This window comes from Periplaneta americana, chromosome 2 (genome assembly GCF_040183065.1).
Source record: "Periplaneta americana isolate PAMFEO1 chromosome 2, P.americana_PAMFEO1_priV1, whole genome shotgun sequence".
NCBI lineage: Eukaryota > Metazoa > Arthropoda > Insecta > Blattodea > Blattidae > Periplaneta > Periplaneta americana.
Window position 1 is genome coordinate 215,264,581 of NC_091118.1, and position 15,948 is coordinate 215,280,528.

General features: G+C 36.7%; 1 protein-coding gene across 3 annotated transcripts in view; it reads left to right on the top strand.

Moving 5' to 3' along the window:
• The window catches only part of LOC138695119 (carboxylic ester hydrolase-like), an 86,992-nt gene that overhangs the window by 57,841 nt on the left and 13,203 nt on the right, over positions 1–15,948 (top strand). For all 3 annotated transcript variants that reach the window (XM_069819534.1, XM_069819536.1, XM_069819535.1), the window contains exons 4-7: positions 1,308–1,493; positions 5,627–5,826; positions 8,790–8,961; positions 12,876–13,054. In XM_069819534.1, coding sequence (XP_069675635.1) covers positions 1,308–1,493; positions 5,627–5,826; positions 8,790–8,961; positions 12,876–13,054 — 737 coding nt within the window. The remainder of the gene's footprint in view (positions 1–1,307; positions 1,494–5,626; positions 5,827–8,789; positions 8,962–12,875; positions 13,055–15,948) is intronic.

Genomic DNA, 15,948 nt, shown 5'->3' on the forward strand with positions numbered 1-15,948 from the left:
TCTATGCAGTTCATATCCAGTGAGCATGCTGGCCAATCCATTCTTCGGATCCCATGCTCTACCAGATACCGCTGCACACTATGAGCACGATGAGGCCGAGCATTATCGTCCTGCATAGTGAACCCTTCTCCTAAAGTCTCTGCAAAACCACTTACTATGGGTTGGAGGATGTTGTTCTCATACACGGCAGCAGTCATGTTTTCCTCTATTGAAACCAGTGGTGTGCGGCGGCCAAACATGACACCTGCCCAAAACAAGATTGAACCACCAAACTGTTGGTGACGTTCCACGGTCATTGAGGGATGATTTCGTTCCCCTGTTCGTCTCCATACGCGAATAGAGTTATTGTCAGGGTGTAGGCCCATTCTCACTTCGTCTGAGAATAAATTTCTGGTCCATTGGTCTCGAGTCCAATTCTCATGTGCTCTAGCCCATCATGCACGAGCACCCCTGTGATGTGGACGGAGTGCTGGAGTCTTGAGTGGTCTTCGAGCATACAACCCTATGTCATGAGGTCTATTGCGCACAGTTTGGCTACTTACAACAACACCAGTGGCTTCGCGCAGGTCATGGCGCAGAGTTGTAGCTGAGGCTATAGGGTTCTTACGTGCAGATAACCTTACATACCGGTCCTGACCTGGTGTTGTTTTGCGTGGACGGCGCTCGCGAGGTCGATCTGCTATTGACTAGGTTTCCTGGAACTTTCTCCACAGTCTGGAGACAATACTCTGATTCACATGAAGGATATTAGCAACATCAACTTGTCTCATGTTTTGTTCCATCAAAGTGATGATTTTGATGCGGTCTGCCATTGTAAGGGTGTTCCGAGCCATTGTACTGCACTATGAAGCAAAACGACACTGACTGAACTTTGCTCGAATTACAGACTTTGTTTACTAGCCGTGATTTGGACGTTACCTAGTGATGCAGAATAAAACAAATGAAAGAATTTGAATTAGTAAACATAATACGTGCCACATAAAACCAAAAGAAACATAAATATCAGGTATTATAGGGTAAACTGGAAATATGCTTAACTTTTTTTGACCAGTGTATATGTCTCTGAAGTTTTATAATAGCTTATCTAACTCAACTAAAAATTTAAATTATGATTCATTCAAATCGTTAATTAAAAGAAAATTGTATGAACACAGTTTGTATAGCATTAACGAATATTTTAACTTGGCAAATAATTTTGTATGATTTTATTTATATTGACGTTGCTATGCATAAGGTACTTACGTGAAAGCAATAAAGTAGCTGTCTATCTATAGAATTAGACGGATCTTCTCTGCCTCACTGTGCAGGCTTCCTGAGCACGGAGGACGGGCAGACGTGCAGCAACTGCGGCCTCAAGGACCAGGCGGTGGCGCTGCGCTGGGTGCAGCGGAACATCGCGCAGTTCGGCGGCGACCCCCACAACGTGACCATCTTTGGCGTCAGCGCCGGCGGCGGCAGCGTGCACTTCCACCTGCTGTCCGCCATGTCGCGAGGTGAGCCGCCCCAGTGCTGCTGCTAAGGCTTTTGAGCGAGATCGTGCGTATGTGCTTGGTTTCCTCACAAAACCAATCCGCGGAAAGTCTAAAATTCCACATTCAGTATTCCCAACCTAACACACATAACAATTTCCCTCTTCTTACCGCTTAAGCGTCATATTCATTTCACTGCTTTAGGCTTCTAACATATTATTTTTAGAGACGTTCAATATAGTAATAATTATAAATTGGAAACTTACCACTGCAATTTCACCTAAATTGCACTGCTAATTATTGTTTTTAAATATTTGCAAAAATTAAGTAAACTCTACAACTCCACTAAAGTTACTGAATTCGTGATGCAAGTAACATTAACGAAGACGTGAAAAAATCAACAAGATTCCAGACTCATCATAGACTGGGGGGGGGGGAAGACAGACGTATATCACGGCCTGCTGGAGTATAGTAAACACAGAAAACATTTTAAAGCAACAATGTTGAAGATAGATATTTTTGTTTTGCAAATTTGCCGTCATTGAACAGAAACCAAGATGAAGATTTCATTGCAACTAATTCGAAATTCCTCTTTCAGGTATGTAATAAACGATCTTCGCAAAAAATAATGTACGATACACGAGCGGTATGTTTTCTTTCAATTCTCGGAAATTAAAAAAGCTCAACTACGTTTCGCTTTTTCAATTTTTTCTTCGAACATGAAAACTTCAACATACCGCTGTTGTAACGCATATTACTATGGAATTACCAGAAATACATAAACGAAATTATGTGAAATGCACCCAGACTAGTAGACACGCTTCCGCCCTGTGGATTGCACATTATAAGGATCTGTGTAATCGTAACAATGTATTCCATGAAAGAAAAAGTTCGAATTATTAAATGGTATTATACTGGGAAGAGTGCATATAGGCAGTGTTGCCAAGTCAGCGGTTTTGTAGCTAAATCTGGTGTTTCGAGGACTATGGTCAGCTACGGAATTTTACCGACAGCGACTAGCTATTTATTTAGCGTTTTTTGATGATTCCGGCAGAGGGAAATGATATTTTTAAGTTTTTTTTTCTGTAAAGATGTTATAATTGTTTTTTTATATACTTGCGGACAACAATGTTAGTTGAATAATTTCAAGGAAAAATTGTTCCGGAGCCGGGTATCGATCGACATTTACTGTGTGACTTTAAAAGTGCACTCACAGTTGAGTTCTGGCATCTTGTCAGCTCATGTGAGTTGTGTGGATATAAAAGGAAAAATTGTGACGGTATCGTGTATAGTTCCTGGGGTAGCTCGGTCGGTAGAGCGTTCGCGCGCTAAGCGAAGGGTCCCGGGATCGATACCCGGCTCCGGAACAATTTTTCCTTGAAATTATTCAAACCTGCTTTACAGGGAGCTACCACCTGAAAGTCAGATTTGAACAGTGTTAGTTATCATAAAGCAGGTTTAGTATGGTATTATCATACCTTTTCATTGTGCGAGTATAAGATATCAACGTTTTATGTTAACTCGATTTGGTGCAACCACGTCCATTTCCTGCCTCATCCATTGTTGTTGTATATAAATAAGGTATGCAGCATTCGTTGAACTCTTATCTAATGTATGCCTTGTATCTGTACATGAATTGATGTATTTAATCATAAAGAATAGTTAATGAACAAAATTATTATTTTTATTTATGATATATGATAGTGGTCCTCCAGCTTGGGGGTTAGGCGAAGGGCTAACAACCCATCACCGTAAAAAACAGCTTGTTACGAAACCTTCAAATAAGCCTCGGAATGGAACCTCCGGGTTCCTTAAAAGCCAGTAAGTAAGTAAGTATGATATATGATATATTACTTAATGTATCATTCCCCATTAGAGTTCATGTAACATATACTTAAAACCAGACTCACTGTTGACAGGACGTCTCCTGCTCAGTGTGAAATCAGATTTCGAACCGACTGGTGTGATTGTGAATGTGATTATTTCCGAAGTTCCAATATAATATTCTTGATCTACTTCATTCAATTTTGAAGAAATACGTCGCGTAAAACTCTGTACGAATATGAAGACGATTTTGCTTAGAACATAGAGCTACAAAGTGACACATACTTTCCATAATTGAAACTATATTTATATAAAATTTTTCAGTTCCTAAAACTTTATAGTTTGTACTTCAAATTTGGAAGTAATGTGTTAAGAAAAGTCTGGAGTTTTTTTAACTTTAGTTTAGCGGTTTTTTAAGCTTCTGCAGCGGTAAATGGAATTCTGAATTGGCAACACTGCACGTAGGGTTTGTGAGATGTTCAGTGAGGAATACTCACCAAGATCGGCACCATCACATTAATGTCACATTCGTTTCCCCTTTAAATTTTATCATAACAGGTTGGATCCTAAACTGTTTTGTTTTAAACACAAATATCAGTTATCCATGACCTACTGTAATTAAGTTTTCATTAAAGATGGTTATAATCACTTCTTAATTTTAATTAATTCCAAACACACTCATAATCAAAATATTAGTTTAACAAAATAAATCGATGCAGAATTTTTTTCTCTACAGTACCGGGTCTTTCCCTGGGGTAAAAGGCGGTCAGAGCGTGGTGCCGACCACACCACCTCATTCTAGTGCCGAGGTCATGGAAAGCATGGGGCTCTACCTCCTTGCCTCCCAAGTGCCTTCATGACATGTTACGGGGTTACCTTTACATTTTTTTTTTTACAAAAAACTTTAGTGAGATTTTCTTCTATAATAGTTGGGGGAGCTAATATAACAAAATATAAATTTAGCATTGAAATCCCTATGCTGCGTGTTGCAAGTCAACACCCGGTATAGACTACATGTTAAAATTCATAGAGATTTTAATAGTACATTATGCAACGAGCCTATAATGGTAGGAATTAAGACGCGAGTATGTTTGTTTATGAAACGAGCGCAAGCGAGTTTCATAATTTTCATACGAGCATCTTAATTACCATTATAGGCAAGTTTCATACGACTTTTTATGCTCGACCATATTTCTAACTTGAAATTATTCATAAGTATTATTATTATTATTATTATTATTATTATTATTTCATATAGGAGTACGTTGACATTCTTAACTCTTAATAATAATTCTTTAATAATAATTTTTAATCACATACCTTATTGTTCGTCCTCAGCACAAGACATTGCAACCTCGGTTTTAGTCCACGTGGTGTCATTTAATAATGGAAGCAGCTTATTGGTTGCAATATTGAAATTGAGGCGAGTGATTGGAGCGGCGACATAAGAAATTGAAAACAATAATGCAATTAAATTTCAGAGACCTGCCGAATGTTAACCATGAGAGCGCGGCGATAATAACAGTGCTAACAGAAACTTTTTTATATTAAATTTTCCTGAAGATATCATATGAAATGTAAACTGTAATTATTTTATATAATCTCGTCTTTAAGTTTACACATTATATCGGGATCACTTTTCTTTTTTCTGCATTGTTGTGCAGCATGTTATTCATATTTCTCCAAGTGGCGGCCTGAACACCTGCAGACTTCTAACACATGAGTACAGGCTGTTACAAAGGAAACATTACAGTGCTTCCATTCCTCAAATGAGGTATAGAATTATTATACATGCGAAAATTTAAAATAAATATTATAGTCCTTATGATCTGAAGACATTAATTCGTCAATTTAAACACAGAAACTTAATCATAAACAAAAGCAAGAAAGATTTTTTGAGTTCAATATTTTCTAATATTAATCATAAAAAAAAAAAGTTCAGACAAGTTTCAGGGGGCAGTGCCCCCATGCCCCCCATAACCCCGCCATTAGGAAGAAGCTAGCTCTGATTGCATAATACACTAAGTTGAAAATCAAAAACCTGAAAGACTGAAGATTGCGATTCCCCTAATTCCTTGCGAAAAGGAATGCCAGGTGTGAGCGGTGGGTGACTGGTGTGAACGGCAAAGATGTCTGATGGTGCGGTGTAGATAATATTGCTTCGTTGTGACCGCGTGGAGGGGTTATAATGACTTGGGACGATAGCAGACTGAAACGAGGAGCTAAATAATTGGGCGTTGTAACGTTTAAAATTTGGTATAGTAGATATAGAAATGATCTGAACACAAAGCTGAAAAACAAATCTTTCAGTATTTGGCGGTGTTGTTGTGCAGGCCTGTTCCACCGCGCCATCGCCATGAGCGGAGTGGCGCTGAACCCCTGGGCGCTGGTGGAGGCGCCCCGCGACAGGGCGTTCCGTCTGGGAGCCGTGCTGGGCTGCCACACCACCGACAGCACCGAGCTGGTCCGCTTCCTGAGGAGCGTGCCCGCCCGCGAACTCATCGAGAACGTCGAGAAGGCGCAGACCCCAGAGGTGCGCGCTGCATTCATTGTATTAAACAAAACACCATTTTTGTTATTGTACTAATATTTTCCAAGGTTGTTTGTTATTGCACAACACATTACAATACTAAAATTTGTAGGTCTATAACTTTTAACATTGAAATATTCAACGCAATTTGTTATTGCAGTAAAATTCGTAAGACCGTTACATAGATAAATAGATAGATGGATGGATGGATGGATGGATGGATGGATGGATGGACGGACGGACGGATAGACAGACAGACAGACAGACAGACAGACAGAGAGATAGATAGATAGATAGATAGATAGATAGATAGATAGATAGATAGATAGATAGATAGATAGATAGATAGATAGATAGATAGATAGATAGATAGATAGATAGATAGATAGATAGATAGATAGATAGATAGATAGATAGATAGATAGATAGATAGATAGATAGATAGATAGATAGATAGATAGATACTTTATTGCTTGGACATAAGTACATTATGTATAGCTACGTCAATATAAATAAAATCATACAAAATTATTTGCCAAGTTAAAATATTCGTTAATGCTATACAAACTGTGTTCATATAATTTTCTTTTAATTAACGATTTGAATGAATCATAATTTAAAATTTTAGTTGAATTTGATAAGCTATTATAAAACTTCAGAGACATATAATAAAAACTGTTTCGTGTAGTCTTGTATCTACATAAATCAAGTCTTATATCGTTACAACTTCTCGTATGGTGTTCGTGAAAATGCAAGTTCAAAGGGAAATTATCTATATTCACTTTGGTATATAACAAACACTGCAATACATATAGCGATGGAAGAGTGAGAATTTTACAGGATTGAAATAAAGATTTACAATGTTGGCTTATTTCAAAGAGTTTCTTTAGTTTGAATTGTAAGATGAAAAAAATTATATGTTGTGGAGCATCCTGATTTAATTGAAATATTTGACTAAAATTCGTTTTTACATTTAATTTTGTTTAATGTACACACTTTGAGTTTTCGTTGCTCTTCTCTCTTCCCCATTGCAACAGTGCTGTTTATTTGTTAATTCACGTGATATTTAGACTCACTGCCATCGTGATCATCATGGCATGGTATGCTCATGCAGTTACAGTCCAAGAGGCAGTCAGCCACTGAACCATCAGAAGCGAACGAAGAGAAAAAGGAAATCTACGAGTCCAGCAGTCCGTTTCTATGTCAAGTACAACATTGAAACACTCACAGTTACCGGTCGGTCTCTTCTTTGGAGTGAAAAATGCAAGCTGAGGGGATAACTTCAAGATGCCATCGTCAGCACCATCATAACATTTTTCTCTTACTGATATTTCGCTAGCATCTTTATGATGTACAAAAATACGAGAGACTTTGTCACGACAAGTTTTAGTACAGCTTTTTGGAACGTGAAGCCATGTTTCTTAGTTTTAACTGATTTATATTTGTCATCGGGATGCTGCACAATATTTATATTTTTTTTATCTTACAATTCAAACCAAAGAAACTCTTTGAAATAAGCCACAGTTTTATTGATTGCTTTGACTTCATTAGTTCCAAGCTGCTTTGATTTCTCCGATCTGCCCGTTTATTGTTCAACATCAGGAACACTTTAGCTGTGGACATTTTGATCCTGGTATACTCAACATTTTACATTGAAGATAAGGAACATTCATTGATGAAAAATACGGGAGCATTGCAAGATTAATATGGGAGAAGGAAGCTGAAATATGGGAGTTCCCGGAAAATAAGGAGAGTTGGTCACTCTAGGCGTGCACCCAATATAAATTATGCTAGGTCTCTTTTTTGTTATGACTTAATTTCTTTTGTTTAAAACTTGTTTATATAATTTTTCATTTTAAATTTTATTGTGAGCTATTCTGTGTCACAAGGCAAATAAAAAATGCGGGGTCATACTAATAAATAAATAAATAAAATTGAAATTGAAATTGAAATAAAAAATTAAAATAAAAAAATAAAAATAAAAATAAAAAAATTACAATTAAAATTAAAAATAAAAATAAAAGTTAAAAAATTTAAATTTTAAAATTTAAAATTAAATAAATAAAAATTAAAAATTAAAGAGTAAAAATAAAAATAAAAAAAATAAACTAAAAATAAAAAATTAAAAACAAAAATAAAAATTAAAATATAAAAAATTAAATGTTAAAAATTTAAATTTAAAATTAAGTAAACAAAAATTGAAAATTAATAAATAAAAATTAAATGAAAAAATTAAATAAATAAAAATTCAAAATCAAATGAACAAAAATTAAAAATTAAATAAATAAAAATTAAATATTAAAAATTAAATAAATGAAAATTAAAAATTAAAATTAAAAATTATAAATTAAAATTAAAAATTAAATAAATAAAAAATGAAAAATTAAATAAATGAATTAAAATTAAAATTAAATACAGTAAATAAACACAATAAATAAATGAAACAGTAGTGTAACTCATAGTGTATAAAAATCCTCGCCCTATTAAGCGACCATCTCTCCAAAGATCAATTTTACGTGTACTATCAGTGGTAGGCTATTTTTTTACTGGGCTATTTTACGATGCTTTGTCACATGCTGTGGATATCTAGCGTGTGAATGAGATGAAGGTGATAATGTTAGCGGAATCAGGGTCCAGCGCCGAAAGTTACCCAGCATTTGCTCGTAATGTATTGATGGAAAAACCTCAACCAGGTAATTTGTCCCAACGTGGATTTGAACCCGGGCCCACTCATTGCACGGTGAGACATGCTAACCGCTACTCCACAGCAGTGGACTTCAGTGGTCGTTTAATACAGGTTTCTTCACTGTACTTATAAACTAGAACTCTGGAAGGTAGGACGTTTCTACTCTTATGTCAGAGTCCAAAAACCCAATAAACTTCTCATTAAAAAAAAAAAAAACATACAGGGTGTTGGTACGAATTGTTGCCCAGGCCTGTGTGACGAAGCGTGGCTTTGCTTGCAGGAGAAGGCCAGCAACCTGATGTTCTTCGCCCCCACCTTGGAGAAGGGGGCGGAGCAGGGCGCGGAGGTGTTCGTCCCCGGCCAGCCGCTGGACCTGATGCGAGCAGGCCTGTTCCACAAGGTGCCCTTCGTGTCCGGCATCACGTCCCACGAGGGTATGCTCGTCATGAGGGGTGAGTGCACGAAGATAGATATGTTCGTAATGAACGCAGTTTGTCTCTTCGCAATCGTGAGGTTCGCTCTGGATTGAGAGGCGCGCAGCCATGCAGAGAGACTTTTCTGATTCCATTTGGCTTTGACGCGCGCGATACCACTGCTCGATTTCAGGAGAGATCATGGATTTTTCCCCTTTGATCCGCTCTGTGGTTCTTGGACTTTGACAGAATAAGTACAGTGAAACCTGTTCAAATCGGAACCTGAATAATCCGGAATCCTGTCTATTTCGGAACAATTTATTGGTTCCGGCGAAATTCGTATGTATTATGTGTAATTTTTTTCTGAATAAAACTGAAACTGTCCAACGCGGAAACGGAAACTGTCTGCTGCTGTTCAAAACGGAAATAATATTTTCGACACACTACTGTATAATGTAAACTATATTTTGAAACAGTATGTGCTTTCAAGGAACGTACGAAATATGTAGGTCACTAAGATAAAAACAAGTTTTGAGAGTGGATTCTTCTTGCCCTTTCAAAGATCATGCCAATTTCTGGATCTATTCTGCAATGCAAACCCTTGAACTGGAAAAGAAATTAGATAATCCAGAATTCAAGGCTTCTAATGAATGACTTCTAGTCCAATTTATTGAACACTACTTTAATATTTGTATGTATGTATTTATTCACACTGCAATGGGTATATACCCGGTGGCAGTGGTAACTAATTACACTCAATAATGGCAATAATAAACTTATTAATTAAAAATACAATTAATAATAATACTAATAATTAATACTACTAATAATAATAATAATAATAATAATAACAACAACAACAACAGGGAATGTACTAAATTAAATGAAACGATCACTTAAAATAACATTTGAAATATTCTAATTTGTATCTTAAAACTAAGATCGAACTAAAACCCACGAGTATGATATGTTCATATCTGCACAAGTACCTTTCAACATTACACTCATTTCGCTGTCAACTCACTCACTGCACTGGAACTACGACACATTTCACTGATTCTATCCTGATTTCACTAACACTTCAAAAACATTTCACTGTTCAAATTCTTTGCACTGCCACTATAAACTATAAAGCTTCACTAACAGGAACACGTTTCACTTACACAGCACACTTCACTGACACAACATACTTCTTCACTGATACAACACACTTCACTGACACAACATAATTCTTCACTGATACAACACTTCAATAACAACATATCATTTACACCCTTTAAATACTGTGTATAATTACCGTCTATTAGTAAGGTCCTAATAATTAAATAATGTGTTGTGATATACAGTACAGTATTATAGTATAAGGTTAGATATTAAATTCAGTGTAATTAATAAACTTTATAGTGTTTAATGAGTGAGTTACGATACAATTTATACAGGAAATGAGATTTTCATCAAGATCATTCACCAATTAAATAAGCGGCAGGAAGCTGATTTAATGTCTCTAGTGTTAAACGGAATATTTTGTAATTCCTACAATTTGTGGGATGCCATTTTGTTTTTCATTTATACAAATGATAAAAATTCCATTTTAACTTCACACCTGAATAACACTGAAACCTGTCCGCAACGGAAAAAAAAATAGGACCATGTCACTTCCGTCTTGAACAGGTTGTGGACAAAGACAGCCTGCCCTGCCACTCCACGCCGATTGCTTCCCAAAGTAGGAGCCTCAACATCTCCTGGGACAGACTGCTTCTGTCAGATAAATGCCGTGGATGTCAAGGTAGCTCTACCTTCTCGTTCTTGTCTGTATTTCATCCCTTCCTGTTGCTCTTTAGTCGGTTCCTTGTTCATATAACTTGCTGGAAAAGCCTCGTAGTAACTTGCACACTCGCTTCACGTACAATTTGTCAGTTTTCCTGAATTATGTCATCACTCATGTTTTACCAGTAACTGAACTGTCGCATAAATTAGCTTACGAACTGTTTATCGTGCAAATTACTATTATCGCTGTATAAAAATTTAAAATTAGTTTAAACTGTCCACGATATTCACAAATGACGGCCGGGATAGATAGCAAGAATTTATTTCAACTGAATAAAAAACACAACATGCTTATGAGACAGATAGAGCTGACGGTTAAGTCGTCAAGATTTACTGACGACTATATTACGAAACTAATAATCTTTTAGTGAAAATTATTATATTTGAGGTGGATCAGTATCGACTTGAGGAAGCGGACAGATAGGTGCCGAAAACTATTTCTTCGATATATTTAAGTGAAAACGTAGAAATGACTTTCTGCACCTTCAGCACACTTCGGCCATTATGATCGTACAGACGGTTAAGGTGCTATCAGAGCTCAAATTTTGAACAAATTCAATGTGTATTTTTTTTTTTTTGCCCAAGTGTTTATTTTGAATTTTCTGCGTTATTTGGTATGTAATTGTCTGAAATTTTCGAATTGTAATTGCTTTTAATTACGTACTAAGTTTTGTGTGTCAAACTATTTTCTTTTCCCAACCCGCACTTTTCCATAGAAATCTAAATATCTCTGAAACTATCAGGTAAAGATTGTTGTGGTTTGGATTGTTTTGTACCTGAATGTTCGTTTCATAATTTGCCGATATTTTTGAAGAGTATAATGGCTAAATTTGTTGTGAAATAAAAAAAAAATCATATCATGTGTTTTTAACAATGTAAGTTTTTATAATGTTTACCTTGTCGCTCATTTTGTTGGAAGTTAAAAGTTCACAACATATGCACCTTTTTTTTTGCAGAATGTAAGAAAGCTAGAAGTGTGAAATTTGTACAGCTTATCTACAGTATTACGTTGATTGCTCAGCTCTAGTTTCACGTGATTTGGATAAAACTTTTATTTGGATAAAACTTTTATTTTCTTAAAAAGCAGTTGGTTGTGAAGAAAGTGATAACTCATTATTCTCACAAAATATAAACAAGAGCTGAGCATACTTAAGATAATGACGAATCAGCAGTTAAATTTTCGTAGAGATATCAATAATAATGCGTTCTGAGATAAAAGTACTTATAGATGAATAATTTAATATGGTAATGTAGAACTCCTAGCCTCACCTTTAAAAAGGTAAATGCATTACCATGGATGAATATATAATAAGATACGAAACTTACCGAGTTTCCCGTAACACATACTAGAGGCGCTGTTGTAGAAAATTATCTTGCTGCCACCTGTTAGAGGGAGGGGTGTTATTACATCTAGCAGCGCACCAAGTAGCGAAAAGAGTAATTACTCCATGCATTTAGCAGCGCACCTGGTGACGAAAATGTTAAACTGTGCAGAAATATTCCCTTCCACCCTCATCGATATTAAAAAATAACCCAATTTAAAATAAAACATTTACATTTTTATTCCTCACAGCAGCTTCTACTGAAAATTCTTACCGGAGCCAACAGGAAGATAAAAGAGACGATCTATTTTACACTACCCAATTAAAATATAACCAGACAGAGACAAAAAAAATAAAGTAAAAGGTTGGGATTGTATTCTTTGGGTATTTATTGTACAGCGCAATTGAAAAATCTGCAAGAACTACTCATATAGTTCAATTTATTACATTGCTATTACTGTACAATACATTCAACAACACTATTTTTACAACGTCCATAAACATCACTGTTTAACATGCACTGCTTATACACACACGTAATATCACTTTATGTTCACTTATTAGCAAGTTTCTGGCTGCCATCTTGGCTCCTCGTCGAGTCCTCGAGCAAATCTCGAACGGATAAATAGAGAACTCTGGGTAATGTACCCAACACGTAGTTCTAATGTTCACCACCTACGACGTTGGGCGCTGATCATCTTATTTCAGCCCACCACTGCCAGATGTTGCTGATCGCAGTTTCGCATCCTATTATATATTTATCCATGGGATTACGTTTCAAGTGAGTCTATTGTTGTGCTGTAGCTCTGTCGAGAGATCCGGCGTTCCTGAGCTACCTGAACAATGACTACGAGTACCTGGTCCCGTACTCCCTGAAGCTGAAGAAAGGGAGCCCCAAGTCGCAGGAAGTGGCCCAGCGGATCAAGAAGTTCTACTTCGGGGACAAACCCATTTCGAGGGAAACCTTGCAGCCCTTATTTGACGTAAGTGCACTCCCAGCTGCTCCGTACTCCTATGCTGTGTGCAAGTGGCTGTATGACTTGAGGGGGCGCTACTGTATAGGCTACTGAAATTTCCAAGTTCCATATTTTAAAGGTTCACAATGATGAAATCAGTAACTACCGTATTTGTGAAGTATTTTATTAAAATATTCAATGGCTTTGTATAAAACGTCGCTTGCGCCACAGTTTACATTATTCTTAACTGATATTCACTTACGTCGATCCTGATATAAATGAGATCAAAACTTACTGCAGGATTTTGCTGTAAAATTAATGAATAAATTACTAGAATTTTTATTACAAAAGAATGAAAAATAAAAATATTAATGATCATAACAAAATTCCTAGTAATCTACCGATTCACTGTACAGAAAAACCCAATACTAATATTTGTACCAATGTATATAAACAATCATACAAGAGAATATCAGTTAATAGTACATTATGCAACGAGCCTATAATGGTAGTAATTAAGACGCGAGTATGTTTATGAAACGAGCGCAAGCGAGTTTCATAATTTTCATACGAGCTAAGTGGCAGGAAGACCTAAACTACGATGGTTGGATGATGTTCAGGATGATCTAGCTAAAGCAGGAATTAAGAGATGGAGACGGAGAGCCCTAGAGAGGGAAGATTGGGCGGCAATTCTTAAGGAGGTCAAGGCTAAACTAAAAGGGCTGTATGACCACAGATGATGATGATGATTAATAAAATGCAAACCACTTATCATAGAGGGATGAAATGTTGTACTTATTATTAACCAGATACACCAGTGATAAAAATTTTGTGAGTCTGGCTTAAAAACATAGGAGTTATTATTCCAGTATAGTTTGCCCTTAAATAGCAAGCAGTCCCAACGTAAGTGTTAAAGATTAAAAAGTCTTTAGGCTAGATTTCATAGGGTGCATGACGTGGCCTACTCCGTCCCCATTTCTTCCCAAATGAACTACAGTATTTTCTATACCAGCGTTGGGCATCTCACTGATTTTGTGGATGAGCGCTCATTTTCTCCACTGTGGAACCAAACCGGATTTGCTGCAAAATGACTCGACCAGTGGGGCTACCAGTCCCCGTGAAGTCGGTGTGCAGTATATCAATTATTACGGAAAGAAATAGATCTGTGAATAAAGTATATTTTAACCAAGAATAGGAAAATGTGTATTTATTTGGGGAAAGTGAAGGAAAATATCATACAAAATAAAAGATGTGATGTTCTGCAGAAAAATGTCATCCATAAAATTTAATAATCATGTAACTATACTGTTTTCGCTGTAAGAAAAATCCTAATGTAAACACAAGTACGTTGCTGTCATGCCCGTGATTGGCTCCCAGTCGAAACACTCAAACGACGCAGGAAAATATACTGGGTGTTCAGTTCAAAGTGTGTCATGGCTCGCTGTATGTCGTCATATGGCTAGCCGATGAGCCTAGAGAATTCAATCTTCCTACACTTCCGCAGAGGCGTATTACGTATGTGCTAGAGAAGTTGCCTAGCAAGTACGGCGTTCGTTCAGAAGAGAACTTACCGATACGTACGGTAACGCCGTAGTGGCAGGATTGTGAACTGTTTGGAAACACGTACTGAGGTGAGTTTTTTTCTTACTGTCGGGATATGGCGAGAGGGTTAAGACGATTACTTACGTATTTGTTTACATTAACTTGGACGGTCAACATGGACACGGAGCATTTGATTTGTATTGTGGAATGTTGCCGTACGCAACCGATGATAACAAATAGCCTGCGTACGACTTTCCCGCGCAAAACACAGTTCGAAAGAGGTTATGGTAGCACACAGACCGTACAGACCGCCATCTGTTGCTACGACGTTCAAGTTATACCGTACACGTTCTCAAGTTCAGATTGAACGCCTTGATTAATAGGCAACTTCTCTGACATAAAAACTGAAACTCGCTTCAAATCGCTGACTCACAACAGTGACGTCATGACACACTTTGAAATGAACACCCAGTAGTTCTTGTTTGGCAACTATCATCTTGTATTATTTGAAAATAAAAAAATTGAATTCTAGTTGTTAAATACAATGAAACATATAACTTCACTCATATGTAAAACGCTATGTAAAAGAAAAGCTACTTTTATATTTTGTTATGTACTATGAACGCGGATGAATACAAACAGTAATACCGAAGTAGTCTGTTCTTGTAACAAGCTGGCGTCACTTGAGCTCGTAGTTGTTCACGTAAGCACGTGGTACTGAAGTATGGCTTCTGCATCCTCGGTGTGTGTGGCTATTAAACATAAGAGTGGAAACCCTCTCAAAAGCGGAGAAAAATAAATAGTTTTAAATGTATATAATAAGTTATGTGAGTTTTAATTAGAGTAATTATAAAGTAAATGTTTGGTAAGCAAACGAATGCATAGTAGTGAGGTTAGGCCTACTTGACGAGTAACGGGAAATGTTTAACATGAAACAGAATGTACAACAGTAGGCGGGAACACGTGCTGAGAATCTATGGCGCCAAACAGCGGCCAATGAAGCCTCACTTCAGTCACGTGCTATTGTTTACATTAGGATTTTTCTTACAGCGGAAAGATTATAGTAAGAGAGTTTGTCACGATGCTGCAGCCGTCACGAAAAGCATTTGAACACAGTCTGGTTGTGTGGCGAAGGTGGCACATGCTTTCCCATCATGTCTTCTGCTCGTTTCGTAATAGTCCAGTTGCTTTATTAGGTATGCTGGGGAAGTTAGTGTTTGTAGTTCGTTTCTTAAATTACTATTTACAATATATTACCAGAAAATATATAGGCCTCCTTCCGCCAGAATATGGAAATACATTTGTTTTGCACGAATGTGTTGTTTTGTTGTATTTACAGCTGTTGTTAGGCCTTGAAACGTATAATTTATACACAGAAA